Source organism: Sciurus carolinensis, chromosome 4 (genome assembly GCF_902686445.1).
Source record: "Sciurus carolinensis chromosome 4, mSciCar1.2, whole genome shotgun sequence".
Classification (NCBI taxonomy): domain Eukaryota; kingdom Metazoa; phylum Chordata; class Mammalia; order Rodentia; family Sciuridae; genus Sciurus; species Sciurus carolinensis.
In genome coordinates, this window is record NC_062216.1 from 103254930 (window position 1) to 103278347 (window position 23418).

Below are 23418 nucleotides of genomic sequence, written 5' to 3' on the forward strand. Positions count from 1 at the left end.
TGTCAGCTTCTTTGATTTTTTTCACCCTTTTTAAATTATTATTTTGTTAACATTTGCAATACACATACTAATTTACAAAATATACAAAGACTAGAAAACAATCAGCAAATAATGCAATTAAAAATTAACAAAACACATAAGCAGGTATTTCACTGAAGAGGATAATCAAATGGCAAATAAGCATATGAAAAAATACCCAGCACTATTTGTTAGAAAATTTCACATTAAAACCATATGGGATACCTAAGAGAATGCCTGTGGTCACACACACACACACACACACACACACACACACACACACGGATATGTATGTATATATTATAATTTGCAAAGTAAACTGTTAGCAATAAAACAAATTTGTTGCTGTGCACCACATGATAAATGACAGAATGAACAATTGCAACAAAAGCATTGCAACAATCTTCTTTCTGAACCTGACAGGAGGACTTTTCAACCCATTTTCCAAAATATTACATCATCAAACCTATCATTTACCCAATTTTCCACTGACCTTCATGTCAGATGTTCTTTTTTTTCCCCAACAGTATCAATAATTAATTTAAATTTAAGTGATCTAGATATTGCAATTAAAATGTATAAATGTTCAACATGTGTAAAAAGCAAACAATAACTATGTGCTCCATACATATATCACACTTTAAATATCAGTACACCAATAGGTTAAAAGCAAAATAAGGGGAAAATATGCAGGGGAAATCTGAAGTAGAGCTATTAATTAAAATAAATTTCAAGAAATAGTATTTTCAGAGATAAAGGAGAACATTTTATCGCCATAATAGGATAACTTCTTCAAGAAAGTATAATGATCCTAAATGTATATGTACCTAATAACAAAGTTTCAAAATACATGAAGTTAAAATTAAACTAGAAAGACAAATCCACAATCATATATGGAGATTTTAAACCCCTCACTTTGCTGGAAGGAGTAATAATATAGAAAGCTTAACAACAACATCAACCACCTTGACCTAATTGTTATTTATAGAGAACTGTACACAAAATGACAATTAGAAAATTAATAGGGATAGAATATATTCTGTCATAAAATAAGCTTTGAAAAATTTTTTAAAAATTGAAATTATGCACTCTTTCCTGCATGATTTCTTATGTTAGAAATCACCTTAAGATATATAGAAACCCTCCCATCCCCATGTCTCAACTACTTCAAAATTAAATAGCACACTTATAAATATCTCACTGATCAAAGAACAAAAGCACAAGAAAAGTAAATAAAAAGTGCTTTGAACTAAGTGATAAGAAAAACTTAAAATATCAGAATCTCTGGGACAAAATAGTACTCAGATGAACACTTACAACAAGTATTATAAGTATTTGTATCAGAAAGAAGCTAGATTAACAATCATTATTTTCAAATTAGATAGTAGGAAGAAAAAATAAGAGTAGGAGCAGATATATTTGAAATAGAAAAGAAATAATACAACTAAAAGTTGATTAAAAAATCTAATATGTCTAATCAAGAAAAAAGTAAGAAAAATATCAGTGGAAAGGGAGATATCAAAACAACCCTACCAATGCTAAAAATGTATTTAGGTAATATTATCATTGTATAATAATAATTATATAACTTACATAACTTGGTCTGTTTTAGAGAATAGAAACCCCTGCTTGTTTACTTCATCCCTGTGAGTGATATGTGTTTTCTTCATCCTTTCACCTTCAGTCTGTGGATGTCTTTGCCTATGAGGTGAGTCTCTTGGAGAGAGCATGTTGTTGGGTCTTGTTTTTTAATCCAATCTGCCAGTCTATGTCTTTTGATTGATGAGTTTAGGCCATTAATGTTCAAAGTTATTATTGAGAGATGATTTGTATTCCTGGTCATTTTGGTTTATTTCTAGTTTTTAATTTGAATTATTTTCTCTTTTGAGACTCTTCCTTTAGTGTAGTTCCTCTCTTTGCTGGTTTTCACTTTTTTTTTTTTTTTTTTTTTTTTTCATTTCATCTTCATGGAATGTTTTGTTGAGAATATTCTGAAATGCAGTGTTTTTGGTTGCAAATTCTCTTAATCTTTATCATGGAAAGTTTTTATTTTGTCCTCGAATCTGAAGCTTAATTTTGCTGGATATTGAATTCTTGGTTGGCATCCATTTTCTTTCAGAGTTTGGTATAAGTTATTCCTAGGTTTGAGGATCTGAGTTGAGAAATCAGCTGAGATCTGAATTGGTTTCCCTCTGTAAGCAATGTGATAGTTTTCTCTCACAGCCTTTAAAAATTTATCTTTGTTCTGTATGCCAGACATTTTCATTATAATATGCCTTGATGTAGGTCTGTTGTAATTTTGCACATTTGGGGTCCTGTAAGCCTCTTGTATTTGACGTTTCCATTTCATTCTTTAGATTTGGGAAATTTTCTGATATTATTTCATTGAAAAGATTGTGCATTCCTTTGGTTTGTATCACTGCACCTTCATCTATCCTGATAAATTTGGTCTTTTCATGTTATCCCATAATTCTTGGAAGTTCTGTTCATGATTTCTTAACATCTTTCCATGGTCAACTCTGTTTTCAAAGATTACATATTTTGTCTTCATTGACTAAGGTTCTGTCTTCCAAGTGGTCTAGTCTATTGGTGATGCTTTCTATTGAATTTTAAATTTAGTTTATTGTTTTCTTCATTTCAAAGATTCGTTTTTTTCCCCCCAGAATCTCTCTTTATTGAAGTGATCTTTTGCTACCTGTATTTCTTCTCTTATATCATGCTTTACTTTGCAGATCAATTTAACTATGTACATTCTAAACTCCTTCTCTGACATTTCTTCCACTGTGTTATCAATGGATTCTGTTATTGGAGTACCTTGGTTTGCTTGGGGTGATTTTTTTTTCCCTTGCTTTTTCATATTGTTTGTATATCTACCCATCTAACAGTATGGATCTGAGGCAGTAGAGTTTCTACCCTGTGGACTTACAGTGTCCCTGAAGGTTTCTAGTACTTCACTGTTCAGGGGGGAGTTAGTAACAATAACCAGTGCAAACAATTTACAGCATTAAACCAAATAATTCCTGCTATGACTTGTACAATGTTAATTATCACAATAAATAGAAATGATATCAGTTACTATAATAAAAACAGTAAGTTAGCAAAATGGTGTACATTTTCAAATGGTGGAAAGAGAACAGAAGTGATGATTATGAGGAAGGAGGAGGGAAGACAAGTAAAAGATTAAAGAAGAGTGAAAGAACAATAGAGATTGACTGTTAGCAGAAGAAAAGAGAGAATCAAGGGAAACAGGAGACAAAATATACATAAAGCAAAAATTAAAATAAAAAATTTAAAAGAGCACAAAAAATAGCTAAGATATACTAATTGAACATCGTAGTTCACAAAAAACTGATCCATGTAAAATAATTGGCTTCAAAAATGCTAGAGATAAGAAGAAAACAAAAATTAGGAAACTGTATAAATGTCCATATATCATTAAGGTCACAATTAAACACTGAAAAAGAATAAAAAGAAATCTTGATGAAAAGTTAAAGAATTCTTTCTGTTGGGGTTTAAAAGATTCTCAGTTTCTCTTCTCAGCTATTTTAGGTGGGGTCTTCTGGAGTATGATGTTCCAGCCTTTGGATTGAGAGAGGTAATCTCATAGGTGGAAGTCCTGGAGGCAGGGTTTCAGCTTAGGTGGGCTTCAGGATCTTCACTGGATGCCAGTTGGTCTGGAGATTTAAAATTGGTGCACCTCCAGCACCCAGTACTTGTTGGTCCATGCTGGAGGACTTTTACCAGGGTTCCCTGGGTTCTACTCATGGTGGGGGAGCCAATTCTTAGTCCCCTACATCATCTGCAGACCCCACATTTCCTGGCCTTGGGTTCAGTCTCCAAACAATTTCTCCCACCCCAGCCCTTCCAAGTTGCCGGCCAGATGCGTCTCCCCCAGCCAGTCTTGCAAACAGTTAGATTGGAGCGGGAGGGGTAGAGCCATGTGGGTTTCCGTGATTAGTTGTCCTGTGTGAACCTCTCTCAACCTTTGATTTTCTTCTGGTCATTAAGCACATTTTTTTTTTTTCTGTTTTTTTTTTTATTGTAAACAAATGGGATACATGTTGTTTCTCTGTTTGTACATGGCGTAAAGGCATACCATTTGTGTAATCATAAATTTACATAGGGTAATGCTGTTTGATTCATTCTGTTATTTTTCCCCTAAGCACATGTTTTGCAGCATGTGTTTACTGGACCTGTATTTTGGGCCAAACTTGGTTTGGGCAAACTTAGTTGTCAGCCCCCACACCACACCTGCAAAGTGGTTCCTTCTTTGTCCTCTGCAGGCTGCCTGGAGAGATGGTGACTTCTTTCCCCAAACTCACATATGGTGCAGTGAGCCTTCAGGTTTGTTGGGCAGAGTCCTTGGTCTCCAAACACTCAGTACCCAGACACACCTTGGGCCTCCCAAAAATGCGTGTTTCTTTAATTCCCATATCCCTCTACTATACTCATGGAGGGACCCCTGTGACTGGAGCTTTTGACCCGGCTGTGCTTCTGGGGATTTCTTCCTTATTTTATTATATCCAACCTCCTGTGTCCCAGATCTACTTTAAATGTCCAGTTTTAGTTTCCAGTAAAGTCCCCCCTCCCTTTTTTTTTGTTCATCCACCAGAAGCTGCTTGTTTGCTTTCTTAGTTTCACACCATGGGGCAGCCAGGAATGCGACCTCTTCTATACTGCCATCTTGGATCTTCTCCTCTTTGATATTTAAATTTAATTTTAATTTCAATTTTATTAGCTAGAACTTGTACAATTTTGGTTGGATAGAAGTGGTAAAGGGGAGCACCTTGTCTTAGAAAAATTTACTTTTTCACTGTGATGTTAGCTATAAGTTTCTTTGTAGATATTATTCATCAAGTTAATGAAATTACCCTCTATTTATAGTTTGCAGAATTTTTATCATGAAATTGTAGGATTTTGTCAAATGGTTTTTCTTCATCTGTTGATATGATCATGTGCTTTCCTTTAATCTATTGATATATCATTAAATTAATTTAGCTTCAAATGTTGAACTAGCCTTGAATGCCTAGAGTAAATTTCACTTGGTTGTGGTATACAGTGAACTTTTTGTTCATTGTTGGATTGGATTTACTAAGATTTTGTTGAGAATTTTTACGTCTCTGTTCATGAGAGAGGAGGGTTTGTATTTTCCTTTCTTTTAATGTCTTCATTTGGCTTTGGTATTAGGGTAATGCTGGCCTTGTGAATCAGGAAATCCCTCAGCTTCTATTCTGTGTAATAGATTATAGAGAATTTGTTATTTCTTCCATAAACATTTGGTAGAATTTGTCAGTGCAACTCTTTGGGTCTGGCACTTTTTGTTATTTTACTAATTGTTAACTCAGTTTCTTTAATAGATTGTAGACCTATTCAGATTTTCTGTTTCTCCTTTTATGAGTTTTAGCAGATTTTTTTTTTTAAGGAAATGATCCATTTCATCTATCAAATTAGTAGGCATAGAGTTTATAATATTTCTTCATTATCTTTTAATGCTCATGAGCTCAGTAATAATTTGTGTCTTCTCTTCCTCTTTGCTTAGTTAACCTGATTACAGGTTTACCAGTTTTACCAATTTTTTTGATCTTTTCAAAGAACCAGCTTTTGGTTACGATGATGCTTCTGTAATAATTTCCTGCTTTCAATTTCTTGTTTCTGCTATAATTTTATTTTTTTCCTTCTGCTTAATTTGGATTTTATTCTTATTTTTCTAGTTTCTTAGATTATTCATTTTATATCTTCTAATATATACATTTAATTCTATTAAGTTTTCTTTACTGCTTACTGTACTCTACAAATTTTGATATTTTATTTTCATTTTCTTTTAATTCAAAATATTTTTAAAATTCCCCTGAGATATCTTTAACCCAGTTATTTAGAGATGTGTTGTTTAATCACCACTTAATTTGGGGTTTTCCATCTGGCTTTCTGTTGTTGATTTCTAATTTAATTCCACTCTTGTCTAACAGCACACTGTGTACGTGGATGTGTTTTATGGCCTATAATGTGGTCTAACTTGGGGAATGTTCCATGCAAACCTGAGAAGATGTATAGGCCAAAATAGGTTTTACCAAATCAGGTTGTCTTCAGGTCTGTACTTCCTCTGGGGTCTCTAGGGGAGAAGCTGTTTCTTTGAATTTTCCACTTTCCGGAGGCCACCTATTTCCTTAGCTTCTGTCTCCTTCCTGTCTTTAAAACACATCACTTAGCCTCTATTCACATTACCCTTCTTTTTTGAACTCTTGCATATCTTCTCCCCCTGTGCCCCCACCTTTCCTACTAGAGATTGAACCCAGGGGCTTTCAACCAGTGAGCTACCTTTTTTTTTTTGAGACAGTGTCTCACAAAGTTGAGGAGGCTGACCTTGAACTTACTTGCAGTCCTCCTGCCTCAGCCTCCCAAGTTCCTGGGATTATAGGCCTGCACCAGTGTGCCCAGCTTGAAACCATTTTTGTATTCTTTCTGCCTCATCTAACCACTTTATACATCAAAATGTCTTCATTTGTGCTGTATTTGTGCTGTAATTGTCTGTTTACCTCTCTCACTAGAATGTGATCTTCCTAAAACAGGATATGTATATAGTATTTGAATAAAATGAGTTCAGATAAAGGAAATTATATGAAATGATGAGATATCAACAATACAAGAAATATTATTCTCATTTGATAATTTGGCCTCTGAGGCTAATGGGTGCTGCATTTGCATAATTCTAACCTTCACCATTCCTTCAAACTACTCTTCCAGAATTGTAAGGTATATTAAAGATGACTTATCTGAAAATTCTCCTTGCAACTCATCTTGCCCTAATTTTGATTTATTTTATGGGAACAGAGGTAAGGAATAGAAATGAGGTAAGGAATAAAAATGACATATTTCAGAAGTTTTACGTCATTACAAGCAATTTTAAGTAGCAACTTTGCCATTGAGTTTGTTTCAACAGATATTCTTCCAGTCATCTGAACACATAATTAATAGTTTTTCTTATTAGCATATTCCTTTATTCCTGAAAGTAGTTTACAAGAATTTAACTTAAAACTACTATAACAAAGAAGTGTATGAAACCAGGTTCGAATAGTGTTTTCATTATGCTGACAAATTTAACTAAGTTTCTGTGCAGTGTATATAAACTCCTCCCATAGTTGAACCTGTTTCCCATTTTGATGAGGTCCAAGCACAACAAAAGCAGAAAAAAAAAAAAAATCTTCCTGTGTGGCCTGTAGATATCAAACCTGAAGATTATTAATGCATTTCCAGCTAGGGACCATAGGCAAACAAACTCTTCTACAGATAACTACACCCTTCCTGTTTTGGGATTGAGTTTATTGTGGAACAGATTTCGGAAATAGGTTTCTGACAGTTTCAAGTTGTATTTATAAAATGTTAGAGGGCGAGGTCTTCCTCTAACAAAAACTAATTATTTCCTGTCTAATGCCCAACAAGGACATTTTAAGCAGTCTTTTCAGAAAAATTTCCCTCTAGTAGAGAATGATATTATTTACAACAGTTCTGGTAATTCTTATTAACCAATGTACAACTTTTTTTCTATTTCCAGTGAATAACTTAAAAAAAACCTACAGTAAACACACATATACAACAAAAACCTTAAATACTTGTAGTATTTTGTCACTAGAGTGATAGTAGTTAACAGTTTAAATAAATGTCTATAATTTTTTTGTTTTTTTCATATGCAAATATGTAGCACATTTACATTCTGTAAATATACTAAATGAAGAGTTTCAGTTTAAAACAAACATTGAAGAGTTTGCAGGTTAATTCACAGTGTAACATTATCCTCATCTAGTACATCTGTTATAAAAAAAAAAAAAAGTCTAAAATTTAGGCCACCCACAAAGTGGTCTGGTGAGGCCTGTGGTTAGTATTAGAATGCTGTTATTATGTGGGCTGACTGGTTTGGTAAGGAATTTACCTCCACTAAAGACTGAAGCATCATGATTCTGACTTTCCTCCACAGGTACTGTATTGGCTTGACATAGGTACACTAGTGTTTGTTAAACCAGTCATAATGTACTCTATTGCCTTGACATCGTGTGTGATATTATCTGAATGGTATACTGTTTTCTAAATTGGTTTATCATAATGTTAGTATCAGTTCTGGATCATGTAACCTCATGATAAACTGAAGTAAATGGTAGATTTATATTGCTGAATTAAATTTAATAGTTATGAATAAATTTCATTATTATTTAGAAAAATGTGTGTATGTATATTGCTGAGGAGGGAGCTAAAGTTTTTATATATTTTAATTTCTGGATCATTTGAAGAACTTGTCCTTTAAATTTCTGTGGGACTTTCAAATTGTTTTTAAGAGCATGAAAATAATTTTAGTAAAATTTAGCAACCTAAAAATGAGAGGCAAAAATTAAACAGTCTTGCTGGGCATGATAACACATGTAATCTCAGCTACTAGGAAGACTGAGGCAAGAGGAACGCAAGTTTGAGGCCAATTTGGACAATTTAGCAAGATCCTGTCTCGAAATAAAAAGGGCTGGGGATATAGTTCAGTTGTAGAGTGCCCCAAGAAAAAGTTCAAAAGTTTTAAAGCAATCAAATATTGAAGACATTTAAAAACAGTAATAGCCACCACAACTAGCAGTGACCATTTCAGGAATAAAAACTGTCATAACCTAGCATGATTCTAAAGTTTTTCAGAATGAAGAAAGTAATTTTTTGGAGAACAATGTTATGTTGTTACATTAGAAAAATAAAAAATAATGTAACAGCATATTTACTTATTTAATGTTGTACTAGTATTGAACCTAGGACTTTGTACATGCTAGGCAAGTGCTTTACATTGAACTACATTGTGATGCCTTTTTAAAAATTTTATTTTGAGATAGGTTCTCACTAAGTTCCCCAGACTGGCCTTGAATTCGGGATCCTCCTGCCTCAGCCTTGTAACAGGTCTTTTAAATCAAATAATGTATAGTTCACATAATTTTTATGGAGACTTAACTATTTTTCCTTAAAGACATGGACTAGTTATTGTGTATAAAACATAGCATGGAAATCTAAAATGCATTTTTTGACTGTAAATTAAGGAAGTATCATTTAGAGTAGAAGAAATAATAATTTGGGGACAGAAAATATCTAATTGCCACTGATAAAATATACATATATAAATATATATATAAATTTTGAAGTAAGATATACACATTGAAACAAATATATGTATACATATGTGTATAGGATATATACATGTTTATATATGTATACATGTGTATAAATATGTTCATGCATGAGTGTATATAACATACTATTTTGATTTTAGGCCTGCCTTGGTGATCTTATGGTTAACTATGTCTAACTTGGAAAAGTTTTTTTCAAATAGATACTTCCGCATTCTTATTGTTTGTTATATGCCAGACAATTTTGAATTTGTCATCTGGTCATGATTCAAAGAATCTGAAGTTAGGGGCTCAGAAACATTTTTCTTCCAAACAAATAAATGAACAAGCCATTGATAATGCCTTGCCTAGCCTTTGTTCTTATCTCTTCTCCTCTCTAGCCTGATGTCCTTTAAGTGGACTGCCCTATATAGTACTGACAAATGCCACGCCAAGCTTGTACAGTCGGTGATGAGTTGTATCTGTTTTCGTACTATTTAAGTTGTGAGCAAGTATCCAAGCCAGAGGTTTAAGTGACTGCACAACCTTTGGAGAAATTCTGTCGTGTTGTTGCCTCTCCTTTCCAGACTTCAGCATTGTAATCCTGCCAGCTCCATCAGCTAAATGTTTGTCTAATTATTTTCACTCACAGCTAACCAGAATGTGTTTCACCATTCTAGGTTTACCGACAGGACTGTGAAACGTTCGGGATGGTGGTGAAAATGCTGATTGAAAAAGATCCTTCATTAGAAAAGTCTATACAGTTTGCACTGAGGCAGAATTTGCATGAAATAGGCGAGCGGTGTGTTGAAGAACTCAAGCATTTCATTGCAGAGTATGATACGTCTACTCAAGATTTTGGAGAGCCTTTTTAGAAGATTTAGTGCTCAGGCAAAAAAAAGTTTCTAGATTTTTTTTTCCAATTGTTCAAATCCTTAATATATGGAATTTTTGTAATGAAGAGAAATACTTTATGATAGTTGACCACATTTCCAGTATCAAATAAACATCTAAAATAGTATGCTTAAAATATTTTAATTAGAATTTTTTTAAATATGTAGAGCCTCCTAATCCATATTCAACCTTGCCCCTCCACCCAAATGATGGTCAATTAATTTTTTAAGCTTTGAAAAAGCAGTCCTGGGGAGCAGCAGCTTTCTGTACTTATTCATGATCGGTAGTCTTCCACACTATGTGATCATTTGGTCACATGAGTGTAATTTACACATTAGAGATCATTTCACTTAAACAGTAGTCTTTTTGCATTTCATAGTGAAGATACCATGTGGAAATATTAGAATTCTGAGTTGTGATTTTATTGACTTGTGCTTGTTTTTCTTAGGCTTTGTAACTTTGAATATGTTAATGTGTCCTGTCCTGAGTATATTAGTATCTTAGAGAATATTTGGTTTGAGAATAATTCTCCATGATATAGCAGAGCACTTAAAATATCCAAGAGACACCTTATAATAAAATCTTTTTTTTCAAGTAAATGAACTCAGCGTATCTCTTCTGAAATACTCCTGAAACTCTTGACTAGTCTCACTGCCATGTAGTCTTCAACAATATCATATACAAGACTAATAGATGGGGCAATTTTTGATGAATGATAAAGGGATGTTTTAAAGTTGAGATTTTTCAGAAGCCCTTCTGATCAATAGAGGAAAAATTTAAAATATACAGGCATACTGGATGTTTTTCCCCCCTTTTAAAAGGATTTTTTTTTCCAAAAAATGTGATTGATAACATGCTCATGATTAAGCCATTTACAGAATTATTCTTTTGTTAATCTCTGTAATCTGATGAGTTCTTTTTCTGCTAACTTTTAAAGGTTCCTAGCCCTTCAAAAGTATTCTTCAAAGAAACAGCCAAACAGGCAGTAAGCCCCCTTACACAACCACCCCTTACCAAGCCAGGCTATGTCAACAGTCCTTCATCAGTGAGCCATCCAAGTCACGAGTTAGCTAAAGACCTAACAGGGACCATTAGGATATTCCACTCATTTCCTGGTCAATTCCAGCAGCCTGGTGCCATTGAGCCAAAATACATAATTTTGTGACATTAGTAAGGAAACCTTAAAAATCATGTTTGTTATTACTAACCAGTTTCATTATCCTCCCATCCTCTTTCCATTTCCACTCTATTCTCTCTTTAATTCTGGCATTATTTTTAGTGGATATACTATCTAAAGAGCTCCCCCAGAGTATATCAAGATTATATTAAAAGTGGAAATAGCAGTATAAAATAATTTTAATGGATTCTATCATGAGTGCCCCCAAATATGTATTATGCCATTCCACAAATTTAAAAACTAATTGAGGGCAACATTTATTTTTTTAAGTTTCCTAAGGGAGACTACCTTGAATTTTTATTTTTACCATTGAGATGTTGTACTTAATTAACTTTTATAAAACATAAGCCAAATGAAATTCCACTTATTGTCTCTGATATTCTTCCTTAATGTGAATAGTGATTTGTTACTTACTATAGAAAGATGAAGAAAGTACTGATGTCATATCCTCCTGTCCCCGGTGTTTTTCTTTTCCTTAAATATTCTAGTCCCAGGATTCAGTTTCTTTAAGATGTCACAAGTTTGAAAATAAAACCTGAGAAAATACCAGAGGTAAAAGAGTTGTTCACTTTATTGAAATTCATTAAAAGGAAAGGTCTTACTAACAGATACATTTAAATGTAGTTCAACAGGTAATTTCTTCCTCTTCCCTTCCCTCAAATTACATTCACCATTTAAAGCTTTTTATAGCTTGCCATCAGCATTATTCTGCTAGGCTTGTCAGTGTTAAATTTGTTGGGGATTTTTCTTTTCTTTTTTCAAATGTCTTTTAAAGTCCAATTATAGGATAAACTCAAATGTGTACCAGAGTATGTATTTTGTAAAATGTTCTTGATTAAAGAGATGTGTTTGTAAATTATCCATTGTTTTTGAGTATACATAACTGATGTGATAAAATTTTCATTGTCTTACCCTAAAGCCTTGATGATCAACATGGGGAAAGCAGATATTGTAAAGCTTTTTGTGAATTTTAAAAATACAAAATAAAGCAACCAAGTTTAATAGATTGTCTTTTCTCCATTTTATCAGGCTTAAACTGTTCTGTTAAAATGTAAACTTTATTACTCTCTGCCAAAAAATAATTTCTAACTATTCAGTTTACTTACTCAGCAGCAGGATAGAGGAAGTTGGACAGTTGAGAAAAACTATTAAATTTGGCAATAGATGGACTTTTTTTTTTATTTTGAGAATAATTTAATACATTAACCTCAAGATACAACTATAGTCTAATACCATTATTTCAATAATAGATGGACTTTTGATATCTGAGAAGCAGTAGTTGTTGAGCACAATAGTATTCAACAATTGTGTTATTGGTAGCCTGAATTTCCAAGAACAGTAGGAATAAAGTCCTACATCTGTGTAATAATTCATGGAGAACAGGTACCTTATTGTGTTGTGACTCTGGTTCTTAGCACAGTTTGAAATGCTGTAAGTACTCAATTAAAGGTGCCTTCGCAAAGGAAGTAACACTTGACCCTGGGTCTTGGAGGGAAGAATAGGATTAGCCTGTGTGACTAAAATTAGTTTGAAGATGATGGATGATGAAGGTGGTGAAGAAAACCAAAATATTTTTTCTCCAAAATATTAAGGATTCTTGAGTTGAAGACAATCAAAATGCAGAAGAACTCTGTCTTTTCTCAGTTTGCCTAAAAGCAGAACAGAGATTCACAAAGAAAAAAAAGTCTGCATCCTGCCCCCACCCCCAACTCGCACACTTTTCCTTCCTGATTATAAATTACTCATGCAGAGCTTGCTTCTCAGTTCAGAGATGATCCTCAGGAGTTGACTTTTTAACCTCATAAATTCATCTTCTCCCAGTTTTCCCACCTTTAAAGCCTAGGACCACTTTTCCATTGCCATATATCTAAACTTTATTTTTCTTTGTTAAAATACTATTTAAGCCAGGTGTGGTGCACACCTGTAATCCCAGTGACCACAGGCTGCATCAGGAGGATCATAGGTTTAGGACAACCTCAGCAACTTAGACCCTGTCTCAAAAAATAAAAAAGGGCTGGGGATGTAATGCAGTGGTAAAGCACCTCTGGATTCAGTCCCCAGTAACAAAATAAAAACAGAGAAAAAATACTATTTAAGGCAGATTCCTAAACCACTGCTGTAAGTTGCTTTTTTCTTTCTTGTGATGTGCATTGTAGGTGTTAATAAACTTGCTTGTTCTTCTCTTGTTAGTCTGTCTTCTGTTACAGGAATTTATCCCAACTATGGACTACAGAGAGTTAAGGAATGATTATATTTTCTCTCCTTCTTTGGGAAAAGGTAGATTGAGAACAGAATTGAGGGTTGTTGAACATTCTCTTCTTCTCTTCTAGTTAAGGAAATCTGAAAACATTATATATGTAATATTCTTGCCAAAAATGTTAATTTCTCATAGCTCTCAACCACTTCCCAGCCCTGAGCCAGTTTACAGATACAGAACCTCTGGAAGGAAGGGAAGACCAGGTCCCCTTAGGAAGGACTCTGCTATACTCTGCCAAATGAATTCTGATTTCAGCTTCTCTCTAGAGTTTGCTGTAACAGATCCTAAACTCCAAGGTAGACTCTGACAGGTCTTTGGCTATAATTTTGGGGAATGATGATTGTCTCTGAAGGATTATGGTGGGCAGCATTCAGTGTTGCAGGCAGCCAGCCACTCAGTTGGCTTTTCAACTTTTAACTGTTTGGGCTGATGTGTGGTGCTTTGGGAGTAATGCCCACATTCTGCTTGCCAGATGAAGGTACAGATTTTTCACATCCTTCTTTCCAGCTCTCATCAGACCACTGGTGCTATCCAATAAGATGAACAAGAAAGCAAGCCTAGGTAATGGGTGTTTATCAGTAAGTAAGGTAGTTACCAACATCTGATTTTTTTTTTCCACTGCAATAGGGTTAATACTGAATCATACAACTGCCTAATGACTGTATTTGCTATGCCCTCCTTGTAGTTAAGTGTATGAAGTAGTTTTCTCATGGAATTTAAGAGGGAAGTACTGCTCCAGACTGTGACTCTTAGGCACGGAGGTACTCTTTTATCCCTTCCCAAGAGAGGTAGCAACAGCAATGCAACATTATTTTTTTCTTTGTGGAACCATAATATGGAAGACCTGGATCACTGCATGATTACATGGTGTACTGAACTGTTAGAGCAGAATAAATACTCTTTAAGACACATTATTATTGGGTTTCTTATTATAATAGCTCACTTTTTGCTCAGACTTGCTGCTTATTTTTGTCAAATGACATTCAAAAGTTAGACTGAAGTTGACCCTGAGCAGGCTGTACCAGTCCTACATTTTTGTTGTACTGATTGATCTTAGGGTAATGGGGACTGATTGATTGTATAAAAGACTTTGCCAATCCAGAGTTCTGAGTTTCAAGCTGTATTTAAATGACAAGTGACAAATAATTGTTACGGTCTAGTACACATTTATATAACAGCAGGAACAACCTGTTTCTATAGCAATTGTTTTTTGAGCTCTTTTCCCACATTGGTGGTGTTCTAATGGTAGATTATTATCGCTAATAATTTTTTAAAGTTTTTTTTAAAGTTTTCTTCCCATTTAAAAAAAAACTTGCTACTTCTATAGAGTAAAATATAGTATGCCATATTGGATGTAGCTTAAATCCTTTTATTTCAGGTTCGATATACTATTTTATAGACTTCAAAGAAGCATCATATTTTTCTTACCTGAACAAGGTCAGAACTACCATTCTGGTGTTTTGTAGCTCACAAAGTATGTTCATATGTAATTCTTTACCAATCAGGATTCCCCCCCCCCCCACCCAGTGCTAGGGATCAAACCCAGGACCAATGAGGATTTGGGGTCTTATTTTTAGTTATTTTTAATTATGATCTCCCAGAAAGTGGCAGGGCCAGGGTCTTACCCAGAGCTTTCCAGTCTAAATTTAGTGTTATTGAAAGGAGAAAAGTGGTCATTCAGAATTAGGTTCAAATCTTGCCTCTAGTACAAACTAACTGTTTGAGGTATGTGAAGTTAATGTGTAATATTATAATGGGCTATGTATAAAACTAATAACTTTACAAAAAAAACAAAGTCCTAGTTCAATAGATTCTTCTGTTTTTCACTTTATCCTCACTTGCTACTAACTTCCATATTGGTTCCTATGACTTTGGAACTACTTCAGGAAACATATTTGGGCATGTAGCCACAGAGCAGTCCAGGACTCACAATCTCTGCTGCATCAGGACTCATGGTGAAGTGTGAGAAGAGTCATTTCAGTGGAATAAACCTGGTAATTAAACTTCTGTTCTAGGATTCAGGGTGCATTAAAAATGGCTAACATCTTTTCATCTTTGCTTACATGTTCAGTGATTCTAGACTAACACTGTTGCCAATAGCAGCCCTCTGAAATGTCAACAACAACAACAAAAATCTTTTTCTCCTGGTAATTGGAGAGAAATGACATGGAGAAAATACTTTATCCAGCTTCCAAACTGTCTACTTAGTAGAGATAAGGCCAACTTGAAGCACATGCACTGATAGGGTGATAACCATTCCTGAATTTCTATTGCATTATTTAGATGAACCTCTTACTCAGAATCTCAAGTATTAATTAAAAAAAGAAAACACAAACCCAACCCTCTTAAAGGCCCAGCTCCCTTAAGCCATGGTCTTGGTGGTAGAGGAAGGAGTGGGGAATCCTTTCAGGGATTCTTGTCAGACAAACATGTTGGTAAATGAAGAGTTAGAAAAGGAAAAACACTTTATACTCAGAAGACTCTTCCGTCTAATATAATAAATGTAATCTCCACAGAAGTTCAAAGCTGAGATGGTCTAACACTCTCATTTTATAGTGTAGACACCATCATATCTTTAACCAGTTAATGAGAGGTAGATCTCCTAACTCAGATCTCCTAACTCCTGTAGTTCAGTGTTTTGCATCACTTTGCAATATCAACTTTGTGGTGAGTGGATTTAGATTAGATTAGTAACCATTTTTCCCAACATCACTTGCTCGATTCAGTTATCTAAAAATGCTGAAATTACTAGTATTAAGGCAAATAGTTTTTATTCTTAATGGTACTTTCCACTTCAGAATCAAGTGCATTCAGAGAGTGGGTTGTAAGTTCTTTTAAAAGTTGGCATGGCATAACAACATGTTGTATATATACAGTAATAGAGGCGCAAAATTTTCTTTTGCAAAAAGAAAAGTTATGGCTAAAATTGATCCCTGAAAGTTATATTTGGCTAGCTAGATAGCTAGATGGAGCAACAGAATAAGTTGGTTCTAATCCTGTGACTAAGTCTATGCATATACCTGATGTCCTGTTTTTCTACATTTTGAAAGTCTTAAATATTCTCCCAGTTTGTAATTCTATGACACTGGCAAAATGTAAGCTCAGAGGTGCAAAATTCAGTTATTCCTGCTCCTGGGTCCAGTTTGCCTAGAAGTATTTCTAATATATTTAGAGTTTACAGGAAACCTACTACATGACTGTACAGCATGCCTTCTAATCATCCCAGTGAATGGCTTGGCAATTAGTGGATTTAGATTATCTTGGCAATTAGTGATTTTTTTCATTAAAAAGGATTTTTATCATAATTGTTTGACTAGCATTGAATTGATAATGAGGCTCTTAAGAGTTTTTTATTTTTTCAGATACCAATCATTTTTCTTATGTATCCAAAAAAGGGACACATGTGTTTCTATAAACAGTGATTATTTTTGCCTTCCTAGACAGCTCTAAGCACAGAGGACTCTGTTTTAGACCCCTGAATTTATGATTCAGAGGTTGGAGACTGGCGATGGCAGGCTCATTCTGTTCAGCAGTGTTTCAGAAATGTTTTGAGTTGGTTGTTAGCATTTAAAAGCTGGGAGGTTTCACAAAACTTCAGATTCCTGGTTTCTTTTGAAAAAGTGAATGGTCTGGCAACACTGGTTCTTTCCACAGTGGTAGTCAAGAGTCCACACATGGAGATCTAGCAGTCTTGATACACATTCTAGTTTTATCATTTTAAGGCCCATGCTTGGTATCCAAGCGAGAGGGTTGGACAGCAAACGACTTCTTTCACTTCTGGCACTTTTGACTTAACTCGGGGACTAGAGAGCAAAATGTGGAGAATAGCACGTGCTTACCTACATGGAATCATTTTCTTTTAATGAGAGTGGAAAGCGAGTTGCTGTGGACTTTCTGCCAGTACCCTTTCTGGGACCTCCAGTGGTGTTCTGCAGTGACAGCCCTTGAGATTCTGCTTCCCCATGTGTGATCAGAGGTAGAATTTTAACATTCGATATTTGTCTTGGATCAAGTTTTGAAATTTAGTGACTGACCAAGATACTTTAAGTTCCAATTAACTTGATCTATTCACACCTTTTAGCAACTACAGTTTTACAAAATTGCAAGGCAGTTGTTTTCCTTTCTGCCTTTGTAGACAGTCTTTTGTTTTACTAATAGGGACTTAAAAACAAGAAGGTTATGCTACCATTGTGAACAAATATTTCTTTATTTCCTTAAACCTTTGGAAATCTATATAACCCTTACAATAAGGAAAATTAGGGCGAAACTAACCTGTCAAGAATGAACTTGAAAACTGCTTAGGGTGGTGCCTTCAGTTCATACCTGCATGTTTTTGGGCTACATGTCATCTGCTATAACATATTGCCTTAGTCTTTCCTGAAAGGATACTTGCTGTAGCAGAGGTTGTAAGAATTTCTTCAAAACTCAGAAATCTGCTAATTTATTATGTCGGGTTGTGATCAGATAATACATTATGTAAGTATAACTCAGGTGTTTCTTTTAGAGGAAAATTGGCAGAATGTATCCAAGTTTTATATATAACCTCCATCCTGGTAATTATGCTGCTTTCAAGTTATGTGCACACATGTGCCACTGCAGGATAAGGTATGTATGCGGCAATTCAAGTCCCTCACCAAAGGACTGGTTAAATCATGGCATATCTAAAATTAGAATATTAAGCAGCCACTTAAAGAATGAGGTAGACCTGTATGCACTATAAAAAATAAAAGCAAGTCGGTGTGTATGGTTTGCTACTTTGAACACAGGCCGGGCACATACATGTGTTCTACCACTAGCTACACCCCCATCCCCAAATACCATTTCAAAGAGAGACACTTACATAAATGTGCTTTGACATTGAAGGGCTCCATTAGAACTGGGTAATAGTGGTTACTTGAGGGGATGAGAAATGGGAAGAAGCTTCATGTCTTTTGTCCTATTTGAAGCTTTTTTTTTTTTTTTTTTTTTTTTTTAAGCTGAATAGAGGGGTCTCTTCCCATTGGTGCTATTCTGAAGGAAGTCTTCCATGTCTAGATACAAAGTTTGTCCAATCCAGCAAGGGCACGGGGAGTCTGTCACCCCACTGGTTTACCTGTTGGATTTTTGTCTGGCTCCTCAAGGCCTAACGGCCTCTTTCCCAACTCTGATAAATATGGAAAGATATGTTTTTGTGTCCCAAGTCTTATCTCCTACCTGCTAATGAGGACATGTGGATATGCTTAAGTCAAATGGAGGTCTGCTAATTATAGGAGGACTGCAGAAAAAGACAAATTGGAACACAGGACCCAAGTAGAAGTTATCTGGATGTTTACAAAGACTTGTATTCAGAAAGGTAGTTTGTTATTTATTAAGCATTTATTAAATACCTCCCTAAAAGGCCCCAGATGCCACCAGGACCTTTAATTAGACTGAGATGTATATGTAAGAATGGCACATATCAAAATATTCACTCGTTAGTTCAAATCCAACATAATATTCCCTTGAACTAGAACCTCATATGAACTTGAAGTATTCAGTGTCACAGCATCCTCTAAAAGATTTTAAAAGAAAACAACTAAAAGTCCCAGTTTTCAAAATCACTTTTAAAGGCCAACAAGTTAGCTGGAGGGGAAGGATAAAAAGGAGTCACCTCTCTTCAAATAACAAATCTACAAAGACCTCTGCCAGGAAAAGCCGATCTTTGTAGTTCTGGACTCTTCTCATGAGATAATCATCACCTGGCCAAGAATGGGAAAGGCACCCTACCTCACCCTCAGGGAAAAACATTCACCCAGACAGCATTTACTTGTTTTTACCATATATTCCAGGGGTATGTGTAGGTTTTTTGTTTGTTTATATGTTTATACAGTTTACATTGCTTGACCCATAAATAACACTCGTAAGATTAATAGGGCCATAGTTTTAAAGACTATTTACATAGCCCCACCATGCATACAGAGCCTTTTTAATATTGAAAAATCAAAAAAAATTAAACTTTCCATCACTAGGCAATATAAATTTAACCATCTAAAACTTATAAACCCTGACTAAAATACAAGCAATCATTTCATCCATAAATGCTATTTCTGGTTCCCTAACAAATCTAGCACTGCAGTGTAACAAACATCTTGCAATTCAGGGATATAAAAATATCAGCTTTAAAATCTGAACTGTACAGTATATACATTAATATTTGCACCGTTAAATTAGGAATACACTTATGTCTATGAAATACTACATTATAAATAGCAATTTTCTTTTTTAATCTGTAGCTGGAGCTAATACAATACAATGTGTACCTGGCTAATAAGGGCTGAAAGGGGACAAGTTGGCCTCACACAATAGGATGCACAGTATTAGCTAGGTCACTGTGACAAGTGCATGCCTCACAACAAGACAGACCGGTCAGGACCTGAGCCAACCTGACATACATAAAGACAAACACTATTGCTTTACAAGGTGGCTGGAGTTCTCCATCTTCTAAAATGGACACCCCCATCCAATCACCTCACGAGAGTTTGAGTATTCTCTTGTGGATTAGAGACCAAAGCAGCTATTTGAAACTGTAATGCACCTGCCATAGGCACCGGATGTCACATGTCACGTTAACCTGACACCATCCAAGGAGGGTAAACTGGAGAAATCACACCTTTCAACTGTTAATCTGGCACTGTAAACAGCAGTAGGGTTCTCATGTACATGGGCATAGAAAGCACTTTTAACTATTTGAGCAACTTTCCTATGGAAGAAAAAAAGGTAAGATTCCAATGGTTAATGGCTAAGTTTTAAACAACTGATCTCCACAGCTACTCAGTTAAGAAATGATACAGTTTTTGCCCTTGTGTCCCTTTTTCTTCTTGGATTTAGTGGTCCTCTGACCAAACTGAGGGGTAGGAAGTGCAGAAGTTGGACTAGAAAGGTCATCTGTGTAGTAGGTGAATCTCTGTGGCCGGGGTTGAGGGATTGGTTGTCCAAGAAAATACCCTTCTTCTTCTGAGTCAGAGGAGGAAGAGGAGGAAGAACACCAGGAATCATCATCTTCACCATAGAGTCCCAGAAACCTGTTCATTCCTGGGTTCTGCAGGGCGTAATCAGATGTGGCATGGGCATACTGTCCATAGAGATCAGCATTTTGGATGTATGCTTGGATCTCCCGGGCACTTTTATTCTGTATAAATTTCTCATAGTTATCAGGGGTGTAAAGCCGCAGTCTATCTTTGGGTGAATATTTTCTTTCTGTGACAAGATTCAGGGCATTGTCAGAGCGAGACTTTCTACTTCTCCTGCGGCGATGGTGGTGGGATCTGGATCCCCTCTCTTCAAAATGGTAGACGCGCCTCCGAGTCCTCTCACTCATTGGAGGCTGCCGGATTTCAATGTTGTCATAGCTTCCATTGTCAATGACGTCATCTGAAAACTTGACCTGCTGTGGTCTGGATTGAGACTTGGATCTTCTGAGCACTGGCAGATGTACTGGCTTCTCTTCAGGCATGATTTTTTCTGGACACAACTCTGAACTCAGACTTTTTAAGGACTCTGCACTCCTATGTAGCATGGAAGAGTTCAGAGTTCCCATATTGCTCATCTTCTCACAGTCATCTGCCTCCATCTCCTCAAAGTTTTGTAGAGAATATAGTGATGGCCTAGGCTTGCTTTCTCCATCCACTGAAGCCCCTAGAATAGGAGACAAAACAACATGATTCTCAAAATCCTAACATACTGACAATTATTACAAATAAGCTACTGAAAGAAAACATTTCAAAGAAAATTTCTAATTGCAATATTTGACTAAAACCCAGTAGGAAGGGGCTGGGATGTAGCTCAGTGGTAGAATGCTTGCCTAGCATGTTTGAGGTCCTGGGTTCGAGCCCAGCACTGCAAACAAACAAACCTAGGAGGGAAAACCAACGTGTGTCATTTACCAATTGAGAAGAAGTAGGAATTTTGTTAATGATACAAAGGGCAACAGCCTCTCTTAAGAGCTCTGCTGTTTTGAGCCAAAGACTATTTTAGCACATGGCATGAGCAGCAGAAATTTAACAGTTCTTCATTTGTTTATTAACATAAGCTGTGGAAGCTTCTGTTCCTCAATCCATTAAAGCCAAATTGTCTTATTTGAAAATCTCTCAAATCAGCCCCTTCCTTTGCATCCACATGGCCACCATCATGGGAATTCGTCCTCATTTTGGACTGGTGTTTGGCAAACGACAGTCCAACAGCCTGTTTGTTGTGTGGCCAACAGCTATGCTGCTTGTTTACATGTTATCTGTGTTTTCCTACAATGGCAGAGTTGAGTTCCTGTAGCAAAGACTGTATGGCCTAAAAAGACTACCTACACCATAATAGAATAGGTGTGCCCAACCCCTATCTCGACTTTTAGGCCAGTCTTTTCTACCTTTGACCAATAAAAGGTGCCACTTCCAAACTAATCTTATTTTTAAGCTTTTCTGCTGGGCGTGGTGGTGCATGCCTGTAATCCCAGGGGCTCAGAAGGCTGAGGCAGGAGGATCACAAGTTCAAAGCCGGCCTCAGCAAAAGTGAGGCACTAAGAAACTCAGTGAGACCCTGTCTCTAAATGAAAGTACAAAATAGGGCTGGGGAAGTGGCTCAGTGGTTGAGATCCCCTGAGTTCCATCCCTGGTACACAACACACACACACACACACACACAAAAAAAAAAAAAAAAAAAAAAAAACATTTCTCACAATTGAGACTGATGCCCTTTGTTATAACGGAACCCCGACTAACCAACAACAGGGAGTGGTGTGGACTGTTGTCAACTGGAGACTATGTAAATTCCTACTATTTTTAAAGGAAGCCTGTTTTTTAGTCCTTTGTCAAGGAATGTTAGTCTCTAATTTCTTTTGGCAGTGGGGTTATTGGGGATTGAATACATGGTACTTTGCCACTGAGCTATGACCCCAGTCTTTTTTTTTTTTTTTTTTTTTTTTGAGAAGGTCTTGCCAGTTGCCCAGGCTGGCCTCAAACTTAGAATCCTCCTGCCTCAGTCTCCCACGCTGCTGAGATTACAGGTATGTGCCACCATGCCCAGCTTGACCCCCGACATTGTTTAATCTTTATTTTTCAGGTACCGGGGAAGGAACCCAGGGCCTTGTACCTGCTAAGAACATGCTCTACTACTAAGCAACACCCCCAGCTCCTAATACTTTAAATTGTATCAAATTAGTCTGATTTTGACTTAAAATGCTAAAACCCTTAGCATAGGGCCTGGCAGACAGTCTCACCCACCATTCTTTCCTCCTCACTCCCCTTTATTGTCAGTCTCATCTCTGACAAGTCCAGAGAAGCCAGAGTGTAGCTTCATCTCATTGTTGTCACTGCAATGCCGGACACAGGTCACTCTGGCAGTGGATAGCCACTGAAGCCTTTCCTGGTTGTTTTGCAATAACAACCTTTATGAAATGACTGTGTATCATTAGCCTAGAAAACTTGCTGCACAAGTACCATACTTCTCTGTCCAAAAACTTGCTGCAAATATGAGGTTGATAATGTGCTGGGTTCTAGGCCCAATCTTGCCTTTAGAACCTGTGTAATATTAGACATTTAGCCTCCTGGTAATTCAAGTTTCCTCCTGTGTAAAATGTAGTAATATCCACTCCATACAGCTCAGGATTATTTTAAGGATAAAATGTGGATAATATGAAAGTGCTTTGAAAATATTAAAGTAATATTTTTTTAAAACATTTTTTGTTGTAGATGAACACAATACCTTTATTTATTTATTTTTATGTGGTGCTGAAGATCGAACCCAATGCCTCACAAGTGCTAGGCAAGTGCTCTACCACTGACCTACAACCCCAGCCCTAAAGTAATATTTTAAAATGAGAAAAAAAAATGCTCAGATATTTTTGAGCTATCTCTTGCTACCTGGCAATTCAGAAAAAAATGCTTAAAGATGTCATGAGCTTATGAAGTGCACAGGCTGATTTTAATATTTTGAAATTCATATAG

The 23418-nt window shown here is 35.9% G+C and overlaps 2 protein-coding genes across 14 annotated transcripts in view; one reads left to right on the forward strand and one right to left on the reverse strand.

The window, feature by feature from the left end:
• Positions 1-12218, forward strand: part of Pphln1 (periphilin 1) — a 119903-nt gene extending 107685 nt beyond the window's left edge. For all 8 annotated transcript variants that reach the window (XM_047548930.1, XM_047548935.1, XM_047548931.1 and 5 more), the window contains one exon: positions 9821-12218. In XM_047548930.1, coding sequence (XP_047404886.1) covers positions 9821-10015 — 195 coding nt within the window. In that variant the 3' untranslated portion in view covers positions 10016-12218. The remainder of the gene's footprint in view (positions 1-9820) is intronic.
• Positions 12219-16174: 3956 nt separating this feature from the next.
• Positions 16175-23418, reverse strand: part of Prickle1 (prickle planar cell polarity protein 1) — a 106038-nt gene continuing 98794 nt past the window's right edge. For all 6 annotated transcript variants that reach the window (XM_047551298.1, XM_047551304.1, XM_047551299.1 and 3 more), the window contains exon 8: positions 16175-21121. In XM_047551298.1, the coding sequence (XP_047407254.1) occupies positions 20262-21121 (860 nt within the window). In that variant the 3' untranslated portion in view covers positions 16175-20261. The remainder of the gene's footprint in view (positions 21122-23418) is intronic.